Source organism: Eublepharis macularius, chromosome 1 (assembly GCF_028583425.1).
Source record: "Eublepharis macularius isolate TG4126 chromosome 1, MPM_Emac_v1.0, whole genome shotgun sequence".
Lineage (NCBI taxonomy): Eukaryota > Metazoa > Chordata > Lepidosauria > Squamata > Eublepharidae > Eublepharis > Eublepharis macularius.
The window spans coordinates 127,497,646-127,514,874 of NC_072790.1; the positions used below are offsets into that span (position 1 = coordinate 127,497,646).

General features: G+C 42.0%; 1 protein-coding gene across 1 annotated transcript in view; it reads left to right on the forward strand.

The window, feature by feature from the left end:
* Positions 1-17,229, forward strand: part of SASH1 (SAM and SH3 domain containing 1) — a 189,981-nt gene that overhangs the window by 79,588 nt on the left and 93,164 nt on the right. Inside the window, exons 3-4 of the mRNA XM_054969939.1 lie at positions 4,656-4,706; positions 4,828-4,877. Coding sequence (XP_054825914.1) covers positions 4,656-4,706; positions 4,828-4,877 — 101 coding nt within the window. The remainder of the gene's footprint in view (positions 1-4,655; positions 4,707-4,827; positions 4,878-17,229) is intronic.

Here is a 17,229-nt window from a genome sequence, read left to right on the forward strand (position 1 = left end):
GTAATGGTGCAGAGCTTTAATTTTGAAAATAACTTGGACAAAAAGTTCTAGAGAACACAGTATAGACTTGTATTAAATAATAATGAAATAAATCAATATATCTAATTCTCAACATGGCTACAGCTGTGGATATTTAAATCCAGAGATTGGCGCCATGGACAGACAAGACAGATCTTTCTACAAATGTGAAAAAATACACCAGAAAAATTTGAAATAATAATTTTTTTAAAAAAAAGAGCCTCTAGCTTTCAGTAACTGTTGCTAGGCAACGAAAAGTATTACCAGACTTTTAGGCATTGGCTTCTGTCACTAAAAGGCATGAGGAGGGAACAGAGCCATTTTCGGGGCTGTTATAGCCTTTGTGGGAGGACTCCTCAGGACCAGACCTTGCATCAGTTAGAACCAAATGACTTGCTGCCACCCAACTTGCATGACTAACCTAAGAATGGCTGCTTGCTACTGTTCAATGCAGCCCCCTTCACAGAAACCAGTGCAGAATAGTGGTTAGAGTTTCAGACTAGGATCTGGGAGACCCAGATTCAAATTCATACTCTGCCATGATAGCTCACTGGGTAACTTGGGACAGTTATACATTCTTAGCCTAACTTATCTCACAGGATTGTTGTGAGAATAAAATGTAGAAGAGGAGACAAGCATAAGCTGCTTTGGGTCTCCATTGTGCAAATAAAAGGTAAGATGGTGGGTGGGTGCGAAGGAGTGAAGAGAGCAGGGAAGGGTGAGAATATGGGAATTGCCGGGGGGGAGAGGCAATAGTGTGTGGGGGATAAGGGGGGGATGTGGTACTCCTATGCAAATCCTTGTAGGCTGGGCTAGGTTTCACAATCAGCACTGCGCAGGTAGTTTTTCTGAATAGAGGCTGACAGGGGGGAGGGAAGGTGAGAAATTTGAAGATAGGTTGGCAGATAAAGGTCGTTGGCTGAAGAGTAGGAAGGATAGACAAAAGCGGTAAAAAGGAAGAGGCCACAGGGGCTTTCAGGGAGGGAAAAGAGGAAATAGTGGAGCAGGGGGGAAATGAAACCCCTCCCCCTTCATTAATTCTTGCAGGTTCTCCTGCTTGTTAATCTAACTCTCAACTTGGCCCCATCTGCAGATACTTAAACCTGCAGATTGGGGCCATGTAGAAAAAAGGGATTTTTTCCCCTATGAAGTCAAGGGACTCCCCAACTTTACAGAAGAATACAAAACTTTTTTTTAAAAAATGGAAGGGGTTAAGTTTCCCCATGCACACACGGTGATCCTAAGTTGGCCTGGCAGCATCCACCCCAGCCTTGCCACATGAGAGAGACATTGGAGGATGGGCTGATCTGGCATGAGCCAGATAGGAGCAGGAGGTCAGAAGCTGCCACCCCTCCCCACCAGCAACTACTCACCACAGAGCAGCAGATAGGAGAACAGACTGGGGGGGGGGCAGGCAACAGAGGATGTGCTGAGAAGCAGTGAAATGGGCAGGTGGGCTGAGTGCCAGGCGAGCAGGCAGACAGGTGGAAATGACAAGTGGGCCGGCAGAGTGGGGGAGACCAAGCAAAATTCCCTTTGAATGTGCCTGTGGGAGGAGGAGTGGGAGCCTGAGCTGTTGCATCAGCCAGGCTTGAGGAAGCAACAGAGTTGAGGGCAGGCAAGCGAAGGAGGGGAGGATGGGATCCCCTCCCCATGAGTCTTGTGAGTCCCTGCTTGTTTTTTGTAATACTGATGCACGCCTGTGCTTGTCTGTCTGTCTGCCTTCGTCTTCCTTTTCAGCTGTTTTGCCAGTGCAAGTAGGGGAGAGATGTCTAAAAATGAGAATGCAGAGATAATAATAGATTTTGGCTGGGGAAGCTGAATCACTTCACGGATCCCAAATATCCTCTCCAGAAATCACATTGGGGGAAATATTATGGAGAAAATGTACTGTTTTTTGTGAAAGACACCACTTTTGTGTCTAAACTCAGGCTTAACAAAAGAGGCAAAAATGTCTGAGTGAAGAGAGGTTTCTATACTTACCAACCAGCTGGAACACTCCCATGGTGACCAGGAGGAGGTGACAACCTACCAAGACAGCCAGCCGTGGGAGGAGCCCCTGCTGCAGCAGAAGTGGAGGCCACTCCACAAGGCTGCGTGGTGATGTCACTGCGTGTGACGTCATATGCAGGGCATGCCCCTGGGATGGCACGTGTGCGTCCCTCCAGCCCTCCGGCTCAGTTGCTCCACGCACCGCCCCAGCTGCCTGACACGCCTGGCCTGCAGCTGTGTGTTGTCGGTGGCGGCAGCAGCAGCAGCAGCACAGAGCAACTGAGTGGGAGGGCTGGGAGTTGCCCCGTGCTGCCCCTGCCAGCATGCGATTCTGGCTGGGTGCAGCAGCTGCGAGCCAGGCACGGCAGGTGGCCAGGGCGGCATGCGTGCTCCCAGCCTTCCGGCTCAGTTGCCCCACGCGCTGCCCTGGCTGCCTACTGAGCCTGGCCTGCAACTGTGTGTTGGTGGTGGCGGCGGCGGCAGCAGCATGGGCCAATTGAGCTCCGTGGCGCACGCCCCCACCTCCACCCCCGGTGCCTCCTCCGGCGCCTTAGCACTCAAGGCAGCTGCTGGCCCAGCCTCAATGGACGTGCTGGCCCTGGTCAGAGCTGAGGGAGAAGAGCAAGACCACAGTCTCAGTATGAGAGAGAGGCAGTGGTCCACCACTGGGGAGAAAAGAGAGAGAGAGACCTGGGTGACTGAAACACCCCTTCCCCCCCCCCCAAGGCCGAGGTTCATTTGTAACACACCCCTGGCTGGAAGAGGCATCTGCGAAGGGGGTGCGAAAGCACCTGAGAAGGGGGACTCTGTCTTGGGGGACCATATGCAGACAGATGGTTGCTAATGGTTGCTGATGTCAAAGAGGCACTGTGCATCTTCCCTCTCTGTTTAGTAACCATACTAGACTGTTATTGTGGTCATCTTATGAATATGGCTGTAATAATGGGCTATTGCATGCTGAGAAATGAACAAAAGAGGTCAAAAAGACATGAACTTTGGCCAAGTTTGCAGATGAGGCAGTGGACAGAGAGGAAGTATCTGTTTGGAGCAATGATAATGATAATACAATCATAACAATGTCATATATTAATTGCTTAATGCAATTAATGTATATATTAATTTTAACAAGTGATTTAATAGTGTGTCATTCAAAATTGTAAGAATGAATTCTCAAACTGCAAATTATTTTGCAGGCAGTAACAGAGGTTAATGTGTAAGTGCAACATTGCACAACAGTTTATATATATATTGGTTATCAGTTTGTTTTTTAAAATCTGGGTATTCATAATGTAGGAAGAAGAGGGATGTTCCAAGGCAAAAGCAAACAGTCTCATTATGCTAGTAGAAATAAGTTCAAACAGAACTTAACCAAAGTGAAGGTAAAAATAATTTTAGGCCAAGGGAATTTCTTTACTGAAAAGTTCTGTTTTTCCATCTTTACCATCACTACTTGTTTGTAATATATATTGTTGTAGAGTGCATAGAGCCATCTAGTGGCTTTATAACATATTCCAAGATAACTTGCATTACTGTTTCCAGGACAATCCAAGGCAATAGGTGAAAATACTTGGAAAAGTTGTGCTTGGCAATCTTAATAAATCACGCATTGATATTTCATAGAATCATAGAATCATAGAGTTGGAAGGGGCCATACAGACCATCTAGTCCAACCCCCTGCCCAGTGCAGGATCAGCCTAAAGCATCTCTGACAAGTATTCATCCAGCCTCTTCTTGAAAACTGCCAGTGAGGGGGAGCTCACCACCTCCCTAGGCAGCTGATTCCACTTTTGAACTACTCTGACGGTGAAAAAGTTTTTCCTAATATCCAGTCGGTACCTTTGTGCATGTAGTTTTAGCCCATTGCTTCGCGTCCTACCCTCTGCTGCCAACTGGAACAGCTCCCTGCCCTCCTCCAAATGACAGCCTTTCAAATATTTAAAGAGAGCAATCATGTCCCCCCTCAACCTCCTCTTCTCCAAACTAAACATTCCCAAGGCCCTCAGCCTTTCCTCGTAGGGCTCAGTCTCCAGACCCCTGATCATCCTCGTCGCTCTCCTCTGCACCCTCTCGATTTTGTCCACATCCTTTTTGAAGTGAGGCCTCCAGAACTGCACACAATACTCCAGGTGTGGCCTGACCAAGGCAGTATAGAGAGGGGCTATGACATCCTGCGATTTCGATGCTATGGCCTCTTTGATACAACCCAGGATTGAATTAGCCTTTTTTGCCACCGCATCACACTGACTGCTCATATTCAGTTTACAGTCCACTCTTACCCCAAGATCCCTTTCACATATACTACTGCCCAGAAGTGTATCCCCCACCAGTATTTGTGCTTCTCATTTTTGTGGCCCAGATGTAATACTGTGCACTTGTCTTTGTTGAAAACTATAAATTTCCACCAAGAACATGTACTTGCCTAATGTTTTTCTTTTAAATTAGTTTAGAATATGTGGGTTTGTGGAGTGATTTCCAAACAATTCCTTAACCCATTCAGACTGAGACGGTATGATGTTTCCCTAACTGCCCAGTCAACATCTTTTTGCCTGTTTTAATTCTCTTTTCCCTTGCTGTTTGCTTTTACTTTGCTTGTCAGTGCTGCCAGACTTGGATGTTACATTAACTGGACATCTGTTTCTTTCCAGGAGAAATGCGATGCCAGCTCCACATCTCTACAGCTGCGATCCCAGATTGAAGTAAGCACAATGGATGCAATGATCTATTTTGGGTTTTGCCATCGTTTTGGTGTTCTCCATTAGTCAGATGAAGCCTGCTGTTGTTCATTCTGAACTCAAAGTCACAAATCTTCTTTTACAGGAATCCCTTGGCTTCAGCAGTGTTGTATCAACCCCAGAAACAGAAAGAAAGTAAGCTTTTCTTTCTAATTTTGCATTAAATATTACATGGAAATACTAATTTACATCAAACTATTTTATTGTCACGTGATGCCTGTAAAATAATTTTTAAAATCATGAAATGTTTATTTCTTGGCCTGCCTTCATGTTTCGTCACTTTTGCCTTTCCCGTATTGTATCCTTTTCTGTCCCTTTATATACATTTTAGTAAGTAATCAGACAAGGAATGAGACAGATCAGAGTAGGATTTATAGTTTTACACTAACTAAAAAATAAATTGAAAATGGTAGGTCATGTCTCACCTTCTAATTTAAAATCTTGCAAATAAATGCCCACCGTTCCTTTATGTATCAGTAGTAGTTGTGAAAAGATGTGCAGATAAACAGATGGATTTCCCTTGTAGCCTTAGGCAATGCCCTCAAGGCAGCTAAGCAGGATACTATTGTCTAAAGAGGGCACGTCATTTTAAAACTATCAGAGGTTGTGGGAATTTCATGCCAGACTGAGAATTTGAAACATGATTTAGACTTGCACTTGTCAGATGTGACATTTTGATTGATTACTGCTAGCCTTATTCCCTAGATGACAGTCTAGCCAGTCACATACTGTAAAAATCTGTGTACAAAACAATGGTTCTTTTTCCTGTCTAACTAGAACTGTCGAGGCCTCTTGTTTTCTTTCTTAGTGCAAACAAATTGGATTCTTCTAAAATTTTCTGTTTAGGCATCCTGCATCTGAGCAATGCATTTTCAAGTACTCTGACTGATTCCAGTTGGAGAAAAAGTACCTTAGATATTTATGGGATATTTGGGGTGCCAAAGGAAACTGGGGTGCAGTGGAGATTCCAGCTGGAAGGCTCTCAAGACAACCTGCAAGTTCCTTTCAGGGAATATTTCATGGATCAGAATGAAAATATGTAACTAAATAAGTAAGTAAAGCACAGTGCCCTGAACAAGTGCCCTGGCAGAAGCAGTTCTCTGTAGTTCATGGCATTTAAAATAGAGGCCGTAGCTAAGGTATTGGACCCAAGAGAAATTCAGCTTTAAATCTCTGCTCAACAAACTGGGTAACTTTAGGGCAGTCACTCTCTTTCAGGCTAAGCCACATCACAGAGTTATTACAAGGATAAAATGCAGACAGGAGAACAATGCATGAATCCTTGAACTCCTTGGAGAAAGATGGGATTAAAATTGAATAACACTGTGGTCTAAGGCCTGATGAAGTAGATGCCCTTTTCATTACAAAAATGAAAAAGCCAAACTCAGGTCTGTCTACAATATATTTTGAGAGTAAATGTGAAGATAGATTTGTCTATCCTGTCCGTTCTGAGTTGTCACGTTGAAGTGGCTGCTCATCTGTAAATTGTACAGATTTCACACTCCCCACCCCTCAAGAATTTTAGCCTTCCAGACTATATTCTAGGAAGTCTTTGTTAAAGTAGTTCTCAGAGTATGTGTCACCCATCTTTTGTTCCCCATGCAGTTGTCAACTGGATAAGAAAGGGTGCTTCACTCACCATAGGCTATAACTCGGATTTGGAGTGGGGGGCAGGAATGAGGTAACAGCTGTGCTTAAGGTAATTGTGGCACAGATATAGCATAATACCCATTTTCACACCTCTGAGGTGAGAAAAACCCTGTTCACAAGCTTTGAAGTTTTCATAGTAAGTATTTTAAAGGAAGATGTGTCAAGAAGTATAACTATGTTTTAAGCCTCTATAATTATGCTTCTAGAATTAAGGGCTCAGTGTGCACAACAGTTTTGTAACAGTTAATGGTATTGGGAAACTTGTTTGATAATTAATGGCATTTAAAGATTCATGTACCCTGACCTGGATAGCCCAGGTAAGCCTGATCTGATCAGATCTCAGAAGCTAAGCGGGGTCTGCCTTGGTTTGTAATTGGATGGGAGAACTCCAGCAAAGACCAGGGTTGCAGAGGCAGGCAATGGCAAACCACCTCTGCTAGTCTCTTGCCATGAAAACCCTGCAAGGGGTCACCATGTCAACTCTAACTTGAGGGTACCACACTCACACACACAGAGAGACTGAGATTCATGTATATACTGCCAAGTTGTTTTCACAGACTTTAAAGATTCCAGCTGCCCTGAGGTTCTTAGAGAGGTAGTGGAATTCTAGTTATCTGAAAATGACTTGTTTGTTTGAATGTCTGTATGTGCATATTTTTGTATAACTTGGAAGAGGGGGAGAAAAAAAGAGAGCTGTGGTCTTTTGTGTGTGTTGGCATTGAGAGTCAGCAGTTTGCCATGCTCTGCGGTTGGAGGTACCACATCTCTGCATCAGCAAGGAAGTAAATACAGGATTATGTCTGACTCAAGATTGCTGCCATCTGTTCCAATTTTATGAGAAATGAGTTGGTGGTCTCGGTCCAATTTCCACTGGGCAAATACCACAAAAGCTACCATAACACTTGGCATTAAACTAAGGGGAATATTAAGTACCTACTGTAAAGCACTACTAAATAGACTAAATTGTCTGAAACAGTGGACCTCCCCCACCCCCAGTTTCTCAACAAGTATTGTAAGCTGTTATTGTATAATGAATATTTTATTTATTTATGGTATTTATAGTTCACCTTTCTCACTGAGACTCAAGGCAGATTACACAGTGTAATTCAATATAATCAACAGCTGGGGCTCTCGATAAACAATACAATAGGGTATAGATTGCAGAACAATTTGAAAACAAGCTGAAATTCGATATAGAGCTGAAACAGTATTGAAACAAAACATAAGCTACTTGACATGAGATAATAGCCAATACTAAGAGACAGTGTACCATAATATAAAACACACTCCCTATACCTTCATTGAAGCATCAGCTTAACCATTTCTTTACAACACGGCCATCTTACCTGTGTAAGAAAGACCTGAATAGTTCAGTTTTGCAGTTTGCAAAAGCCAGGAGAGTGGGTGGGAGCTTTCCTGACCTCTTCAGGCAGGTCATTCCATATGTATAGTAACTGTCCCTTTAACAAAAAGTGTTGAGAAAGTTTAGATGCCCAGGATCCCCCTTCTGGAATCTGGGACCTTATGCCAACTTTCCTTGAATTGTTTACTCAGGCCAAGAGGGAGAGATTTGATGCTCACTGTGTGTTTAGCAGGAAATCCTGGTCAAAGTTTCCTTCTGCATCCAGTCTTTCATCCTGTTTATAGCAGAGAAAGGAGGACTGACAATTTGGGATTTTCCTGCTGTGGGGGGGATGCATCCTTCTTTCTGCCTGTTTCAGAGTGGGACTGGTTTTAAGGCAGGCTATCTACTGTAGCCTCCCAAACTGAGGATATGACATGAATTGACCACAGCTGGACAAAGCAAAGGCCTGATGCTTCAGTATTGATCTTTCTGAAGCCAGCTCCCCCCTCCCCCATTAAAAAGACAACTTCACAGTTGTCAATATTTTCTTGTTTGTGTGTTTCTGCTCAGTTTTTTTGTATCATCTAGATGTCTCTGTGTATTTATTTTATATGTTTTAAATAGTCTTATCTCACCATATGACTTTAGACCATCTTCAACATGGCTTGTCAACAATTACAATTTATACCAAACCATTCTGGTTAAAACATGCAAACAAAATTAAAATCTGTTACGGAACTAATCAAGGTAATGAGACAAATGGGACAAAAATCAGTACACAGAGCAAAACATGGTACCTACAAATAAATCTGATGGGGAACTCCAAAGGCTGTCCTGGCACCTAAATGCCAACAGTGAAGGGCAAATTTCTCTTAGAAGAGAGTTCTACAGTCTTAGTTTCACTATTGAATTTTGACACTGGCACACTCTGCAGAGAATCTTAACAAGTACATAGATTCAATTGGGAATAAGCAGTGATAAATGATATGAAGACTCCTTTATACTGAGACAATTGGTCAGGTTCTGACTATGTTTCATGTATGTTTAAACCAAAGAGACTCCATTTTAATCCTGTCAGTATCTTAAGTGCTTCTTTTGCAGGTGCTAAGCTGTTCACTGGAAGATCGCAGGGAGAACAGGAATGTTTTGTCTACAGCCTTTCAAGCCTTGAGAAACTTTCACTTTCTCACCCTCAGGCTGTTTGTTTTGAGAACTATGGGGGAGGATGGGGCCTGCGGGGAATTGCTATTCTGTACCTCAGCTTTTACCTGTCATTCGTAACAATGTTTCAGTATCAGCCAAGATCCTTGTATCTTGGAATGTGGACTATAATGGTTGTTTTTCTTCAGTAAACCTTTTGAAATCGATGGACTATTGTCTCATTGCAAGGGGTAGTCTGGATTGCAACTTTTAATAAGCCACAGTCTGACACATCTAGCTCAGTATTGTCTTCTCTGATCAGCAGCAGCTCAGGTATGCAAAGCATTTGCCAACTGTAAGGATCTGCCAAGCAACTTTCAAAAGACTTCACTGCAGGCAGTAAAATAACTTTATTGAAAAGCTGCTAGTATGAGCTTACTCCATCTTTGCCAGGAATGATGTTCACATGCAAGCATCAAACATATATAGGTTTCTAGAGCGTGGGCAAATTCTAAGATCACCCCCCCCCCCCAGTCTAATGGTCAGCTCAGAAGGAAAACATCTAAGTAGGAAAACAGCAGAACTGATGTATGGGATTTTCAAGGTCATGGTGTCTGTGCAGGCGCCTCTCTTCCAAGACTATGGAAAGAGAGCCCTAGTGCAGTTCAGAGGAGCATACAGATAACAGCAGGAACAAACACCTCCCTTGCATAGTTTCCCATCGTGGGTCAAAAGACAAGGCGAGTAACATTTGTAGTCCAGTCAAAGAATAACTTCAGCATTTAACCATAACCATAACCATAACATTAGCATTAGACTACAATCATAACAGCAAGGTGTTGCTGGGTATGACAGATGATGGATGCTAAGCACCTGACATCAATATTTTCTACTTGAGACTTTTTTAGTTGGAGATACTGTAGGAAAAATAGCAGAGTTGGTGCAAAGATTGCTCATTGCAGTTAATGAGAATAGACACACTCTCCAGTGTAGCTCTGTAAGAATACTTCACTAAAGGATAAAAATTAGGGTTACATTGTAGAAAAATAATAAATTGCTAAGCTGACTACATCTTGCTAGAAAAGTAACTGAGAGAGAGTAAGAAAGCAAAGGTGAGCAAGTAACTGAACAAGTGAGACAAAGCAATAAAACTTCAGTATATAGCATCACTTAATTGCCCCCCATAAACAGATTGCCCAAAATCCTAATTCTACTTCATTATGCTTAGAGACTCCCATTTCTATGGCAAGAATCCAAATTTGAGGCTTAAGTGGTTCCATACAAATAAGTTTACTAATTAAGTAACACAAACATTGGTTGTTGTGGGTTTTCCGGGCTGTATTGCCGTGGTCTTGGCATTGTAGTTCCTGACGTTTCGCCAGCAGCTGTGGCTGGCATCTTCAGAGGTGTAGCACCAAAAGACAGAGATCTCTCAGTGTCACAAACAGTTTAACTCTTTCATGACTGAAACGGAAGCACTTACTAAAATCCCAACAGATGCTAGGGACTCAAGTTCGGTTCTTCTGGGGTTATGCCTCCGAGGCATAACCCCATCCCATACAGGGGCTCTGAATATCCCAAACCCATTGAGGGCATTAAAAGTTAAAACTCAGCACTTTTACTTGGGTTTGGAAACAAACTGGCAGCCAAGACTGGTATAACATGATAAGGTAGCTTAAAAATGCTGAATTCTGAACTAGTGATGGTTTCAGGACACCATTTGAAGAGAGCCCACCTATATCATATTACAATAGACTAACTTGGATATAACTATGGCATGAGTTTCTGTGGCTAGGTCATTTTCACGGTATACAGTATGTACACAATGTATACATAGGCTTTCCTTTGCTTTTTGGATACATCAATTCAGGTTAAACCAAGGGAAAATGTTTTGTGAAATAAGTTTCAAGGCCTTGCACTGTTATATTGTCATGTCTTTAAGGATACCAAGATACATGGAATGCCTGTATTAGACCCATACTAAAACCAAAGGGTAATTTTGGCTACAGATTGCCTTTATTGAAGAGCTACATGTGTATGGAGCATGCATATATGTTCTGCACAGTGTAACCTTTCATGTCAGATCCTGAGAGCCCCTGTATTCTCAACAGTTGTGAATTTTACTCCTGGCTATAGTCTCTTTCTTTGACCTAGTATAGCTGTTGGCAAGTGTGAAATCCTTGATCATTCTGTGTGCTGATCTCATGCGCATCTCATGATGAACTACTCAGCGTGAGTGCATGTCTTATGATCACATCTCTGGCCAGAAGAGAAGTTTTTATTGTTATGATTGAGTCTATGAGTGAATTGGTTCCTGTACTGGTTTCAAAGTCCCTAGCAAAGTGATGGTGCAGTGGAATAAGTACACTTACTGATTTAAATTATAGTTGCTATCTATAGGCTTTATGCTTCTAATTATGGAGAAATAATGCATTTAGTCTCTTCTAAAGGTTGATACCTTCAACACAATATTTTGTAAACCCCCAAACAACTGAAAAGTAAGGCTAGGATCCAAAAGTCCATTTTTCAGTCCCCTTTACATTATTTTTAGAGCAACATTGTAGTGTGAGGAACCTATAGCTGGAAAAGGAAATGCAGTAATTACATCATATACCATGCATGTGCAGAAGTACTTTATGCTTCCTCATAAAGCTTTTTGGATCCCTGTTGAAATCTCCAGATCATATTGGTACTAGAAAATCACATGACATTCATTGCTTGTTTACTGTTTGTAAGTAATATATCTTCCTTTGTGTGTGATTTGTATGGTAAAAAGAAAACATAATTTGTATGGTAAAAAGAATGGACACTCAAAAAGCCTTAGGGCTAAAACTGTAATTCTCATTTTAGTTAAAGTCCAGACTGCAGTCCTAATCCAGAAGGATGCTGAATCAGAACACTGGGCCACATTATCTTGTGGGTGGCTTAAGTACTGTCATATTTGATTCTAACAGAGCAATAGAGCAACCAGATTAACTGTGTCAGGTTGCAATGAGCTCATCTATAATGAGACAGAAATGCTATAGTAATGAGAACAGTAAAGCTAGAGAAGGCCAAAAGCAAAGAAAAGAAAAAAACAGAGTAGGAAACAAGAATTCTTAACTGATGTGTGGAGTGAATGTTTGGGTCTGGTTCTATTAACTAGTGTAAGATAGGTTTAAAACCAAAAGACAAAGAGGAGCATTGTTTCCCAAACTTTTATCGTTCTTAACTTTACTTGAAAGCAAATCTAACAAATCCGTGTGTGAGTGAGTGTGTGTGTGTGTGTGAGAGAGAGAAATTCTGATGTTTGCGGCTAGTTTTATTGGCAGCCAAATTATTCATGCCGCCTGCAAACAGTTTTCCTGAGAGAAGTAGGGCAGGAAACTCCCACAATAACACAATGGGAGTGAGAAGCTGGCCAAATAGTGCTTGTGACATGTGATGAGCCAGACCAGTGTGCCTCTGAGCAGCTGGGGAAATATTTCTTCCTGGCAATTGTTCTAGAAGAAACGATGCTTTGTCATGACCAAAACACATTTGTACATGGTGACATGCTGTGAACATCATGCCAAGCTGGCTTCTCTGCCTTTGTGTTTTCAGACCCCCAAATCCACTCTTGCTTGTGGCTGCCTCAGTTCTAGCTTTTACTAAAAATAGAACAGGCTTGACCTCTCATCATAATTTCCTAGTATTCGTCATGCTTGTCCCTTATGGCTGCTTTGTGCCCTATAGATTCAGAGGGTACACAGTCATTAAAAGAGGCTACACATACAAGATCTACCACGAGAGTTTTATCATAGTTAACCTGACTCGTGCAGCTCAGTGTCTATGTGGACAGTGAAATAGGTAGAGTTATAGTCATGTACAGTTGTGTGTTCTGTGAGAATGCTTGATCTGCAACATATCGACATATCCCTTATTTCATTGCAACTCAAAAAGCAAAACTCTGCAGTCTGGACAATCACATTTTTGTAAATCATTGTGAACAGCCTTGACATGGCAAATTTCATAAACAATTTGATGCTGCAAATCAGTTAATCAGTTAATTAAAGCTCCTGCTCAGCATCAGCCAAAGGGGACACTCTATTCATAGCAATACTAACAGCTACTAGCAATAGCTTTTCTCTCACTTTCCAGTTTTGACAAGACCTTTAACCTTTGTATCGATAGACCAAAAGATATATGATAGATTAAAACAGACGTGGGAAGTGCTCATTTCTGAGGGGTAAGATGTTATACTGTTCAACAGCAAGAGAATTAACATGACAGATGAATAGTAGTCATCTGGGTTAACAGTAGTTGGAGATATTAGCGTTTTGGGCTTGGGGATCATGAGAAGGACAAGAGAACAAACATCATTGTAATATGAGGTTTCTTATTCCATGTGCATGCAAAGAAAAATCAGCACATAGGATCATTCTATATTAGTACTTGCCTATGGATTTCTGCAATTTCTACAATGGCTTCTGTGCAGAAAATACATACAGGACTATCTCACAAACCCTAAGAGCTAGAATGTGTTCTTTTTAATTAATTCATTAATGTATTTATTTTAAAGATTAACCCTGGGATTTTCTGTCAGGATCTGGAACATCTGCCCAAAGCCTGGCAGGCCCCTTTGTCTGAAATAGCAACAACACTTGGATCCCAGAGGAGTGGGCTTCAGCCTGGGGTTTTCTGTGACTCTGAGGCGACAAAACAACTCTGCTTCATCTCTTCCAATGTGATTTCTAACAATGACAGCAATAACCTCAACTTTAAAACAAACAAAAGAAGATGACTGTTATTATCCCCACTCTCTCTTATCCTTGCCCTTAGATCAGTTATGAAACACTGGGCATGGAGGAATTTACCCATAGAGCAATATGCATCGGAAATTCCAGGAGAGGTTCTCCAACCCTTTTCTGTAAAGATTTTGATGAGGCCAGACAGTGTTTGTTCCACTCTGAGATGGCTTAGTGCTTTCCAGACTCTGAGCTCAGTCTCTACTGCCAGTTTGATGCTTGAGTACCCTGTACATGAGCATTCATTGGTTTGTAGGCTGCCATATTGGCAATAGAGGTACCAGAAATAAGAACTTTCAGTAGGTTTCCATTGATTCTTCCAGTAGGAGTTGCATGGGTCCACTCAGAGATCCTTGCCAGCATTAGGAGTATGGTTTCCCAGAATCCAAATCTGTAGAAATCACAGCTGTTTAAGGGGCCATGTGGCCAATGAATCTGCCTGCCAGGATGGTTCTCCTCACACGAATGTCAGTGCCTCTTGTGGCACCAACATAGGAGAGGATGCCATTGCTCCTGTCTTGGGTAGAGGAAAGAACAAAAATCGCTAGTCCTCTCCTTTGAACTTTTCTGGGTCATACTCTGCAGCCCCCAGTTTTAGCAGGGGCTTTTCTCATGTTTGATTTCTTAGTGCTAAGGGGTATAATCAAGATGATTTCCCCACCACTCACTCTTCCATAGATGGTTTAGCTTCCCTTCCTCAATGTGACTACAATTCCCTTTGAATACTTTGAAGGAGTACAGAAATCTCCCAAGGGATCAGGTGAACACATCAAGTGTGTTCACCAGGATGCGGTTGTTAAAACTCGGCAGTCTCAGAGGGTGAGTACATAGTGTCTAAGGTGCAGGAACCAATCGAATAATCATTCAAGAGGAGGAAAGTCTGTTTTAAACAGCAAGATGTACTTCAAAGGTTTGCCCTCAACAAAATACCCACAACTTTCCTTAATATTGCTTGTCCCAGGGCTCCTTAAAGGCCTTCCCAGGTTCTTCACAACTGGCTGCTAAAATTCCACTCTGAGCAATTGACCAACTAAGCTAAGGAAACTGAGCACAGCCTTCCAAATCTGAGCCAGCACTGTGTGACTTGCAAGATATGCGTCCATTTGAAAGACATCATTGGGCTTCTTTCTGCTCCCAGGGTTAACACCACTGCCCCAGTTCTTAGACTGCCACTCAACTGGATGGCAGTGTACCAATTTTCCCAATGACAGGGGAGAAGAGTCAGCGCTAAAGAGGAACTTCATAGCCATTTCACTCATCTCTACAATCTTCCCTGAGGCTAGCTTGTTCCTTTCCAACATCCACAATCAGGCCTTTCATGAAGGTTCTTGTTAGATAGCCCTCGCAGCTTACTTTGGTACAGATTTCCCCAATGATGATTTTCTGGGATAGGTAAAAGCCTAAATCCCCATAGTCTCTCATTCTGGGCACTGCTTGTCAATGCTGTCTCTAAAAGTAATGTGATGTCATCCTTTTTTATGGGCTCTGTCTTTGGTGAGACCCTGGAACTAATTATTGTAATGTCCAGCTTTTCAAATTAGAAAGTCTCTTCCTGTGGCAGGACATTTCCATTCTATTCCTGCCGCAGCCTAGAGCAGAGGGACTTCCCAGTATGATAAACATGTCCTTCCATTTCTGAATAAAACAGAGACTCACAGAGTACTAAGACAATCTCTGAGGCATATGTTGGATGCAGTAGACATCACACTGGAAAGCAGATTCTATGTTTTGCTACTCAGTTGAGAATACAGTAAACGTATGCACCTGCTTGTACTATGAAGTGCATTCAACATGGCTGTGCTATGCAGGGAGGGCAGAAGGGGAGGGGAGGGCCAGGTTTGTTACTGCTGAGAAAGTTTTGACCCTCTCAAAGAGCCATTGCTATGGAGACATAATGAGCAGATAATTGAATGGGACCCCTCTGCCTTCCATCTTTCTCACACTGATGCCAACAAGGTCAGAACCTCTAAGCCTTTAGGTTCATGCAAATCTTTATAGGAAGGCTAAAGGCCCATTTTACTTAGAATGGCATCCTCCCTTAAATAAATTGTTTCCTAGACAGCCCAGTCATAAAGGTGTCAGCTTCACAGTAGTTGGGTTATTGAGCACTGCATAATGCAGGCAGATAAACAAACAACCTTGAAAAGAAGCAAGCAAAAGGTTTTTGTATTTGAGGTGTTCAGAGATCCAAATATACACAATAATTTTGTACCAAGCTAACTCTTGCATAGTTTGTAAATAGTGAGTTGGAACGGAGATATGAGCATAATCAGTTTATAGTTAGTTTTTAGTAGCCATTGTTTAATTTTTATGACTGTATTATGCACCTGTGCACTTTGAATTCAGAAAATGAGATTGAGGTATATTTAAAGCATATCTGCATTTATGATTCTCATAGCAAAATAAAAATCAGTCAGGACAATCTCATTTTCAGTTTCTCTTTGTTTTGATGGGGAAAGTACTGGTCAGAAGATAACAGTGCATTTGTAAATGAGGCACATGTTAGTGTTTATTTCCCTTTGCTATTGTGTCTGCTGCACCAGCTCAAGGCCATTTCACATTCTGGGGCACAAATGGACTCTGTGTCTTGTAAAATCAGCCTCTGTGTATGAAAAATGAGCCCCCAAAATGCCTTTTATCAGAAGCAACAATCAGGCCAGATCTGATAAAATGGAATCCTTACTTTTTCAGTAGAAGGGGAGCCAAAGACTTGTTTTTAAATTGAGCCATGCATCCTGCTATCAGAACTGTCAGGGCTTTAAAGTGGGGAGGGGGGAGAACAGGTAGTTGCAGCAGCAAGGTGGCATCAGCCTTTGTCACACAATGGAAACATCCATTTCTGAGACTACTCAATCAAAGCTGTCATAACAACAAAAAACTCCTCCTATAACACTGTTCATAGATTTTTATTGAAAAACACTCCATCCAGCTGAGAAGAGTTTTGTTGACTTTAAAACTTATTCCCACTCACAATGTTGCTCTATGTAAATATGGCAGTGATTTCCAAAGAATATAAAACTGGAAATGAATTACTGGCTAACAACCATATTGTTTCCTTTTCTGAATTTGAGTACAATTAGGGGGAGAAACACCTACAGCTCACTGCATTCAAGTGCAGACCTATATCCTAATACAATGAGATTTTGTAAATAACTTGTTAGCATCCTTGGTTATACTGTTGGTGTACCTGAGCAGCCAGCTGTATTGCCATGTATTTAACACTGTACTGCTCATTTCATCTTCTCATCTTTCCTCCATAAAGTTTTTAGGCATAGGCCTAGAAATAGTGTTGACAGAAAACAATCAGATTAAAGTTTTGGACATCTAAACAGGCATTCATTTACTGTCATGAGCAGGATTTGATAACTAACTGGTCTCCTCCTTCTATGTGGTCTGTAATTGGCCACATATCCTACTTCTTTCTTCCACATGTGAAACTTTGTCTGTTGGGTCCTTTTTACAATGTGCTTTGGAGTGCATTTCATTTGGAAGACTGCTAATGAAGCTGTACATCAGAGCACAGCAAAACCAAAAGACGAAAGCTGTGGAGTAATGGAATTTGGCTGCTTTTCAGTGCTGAAACTTC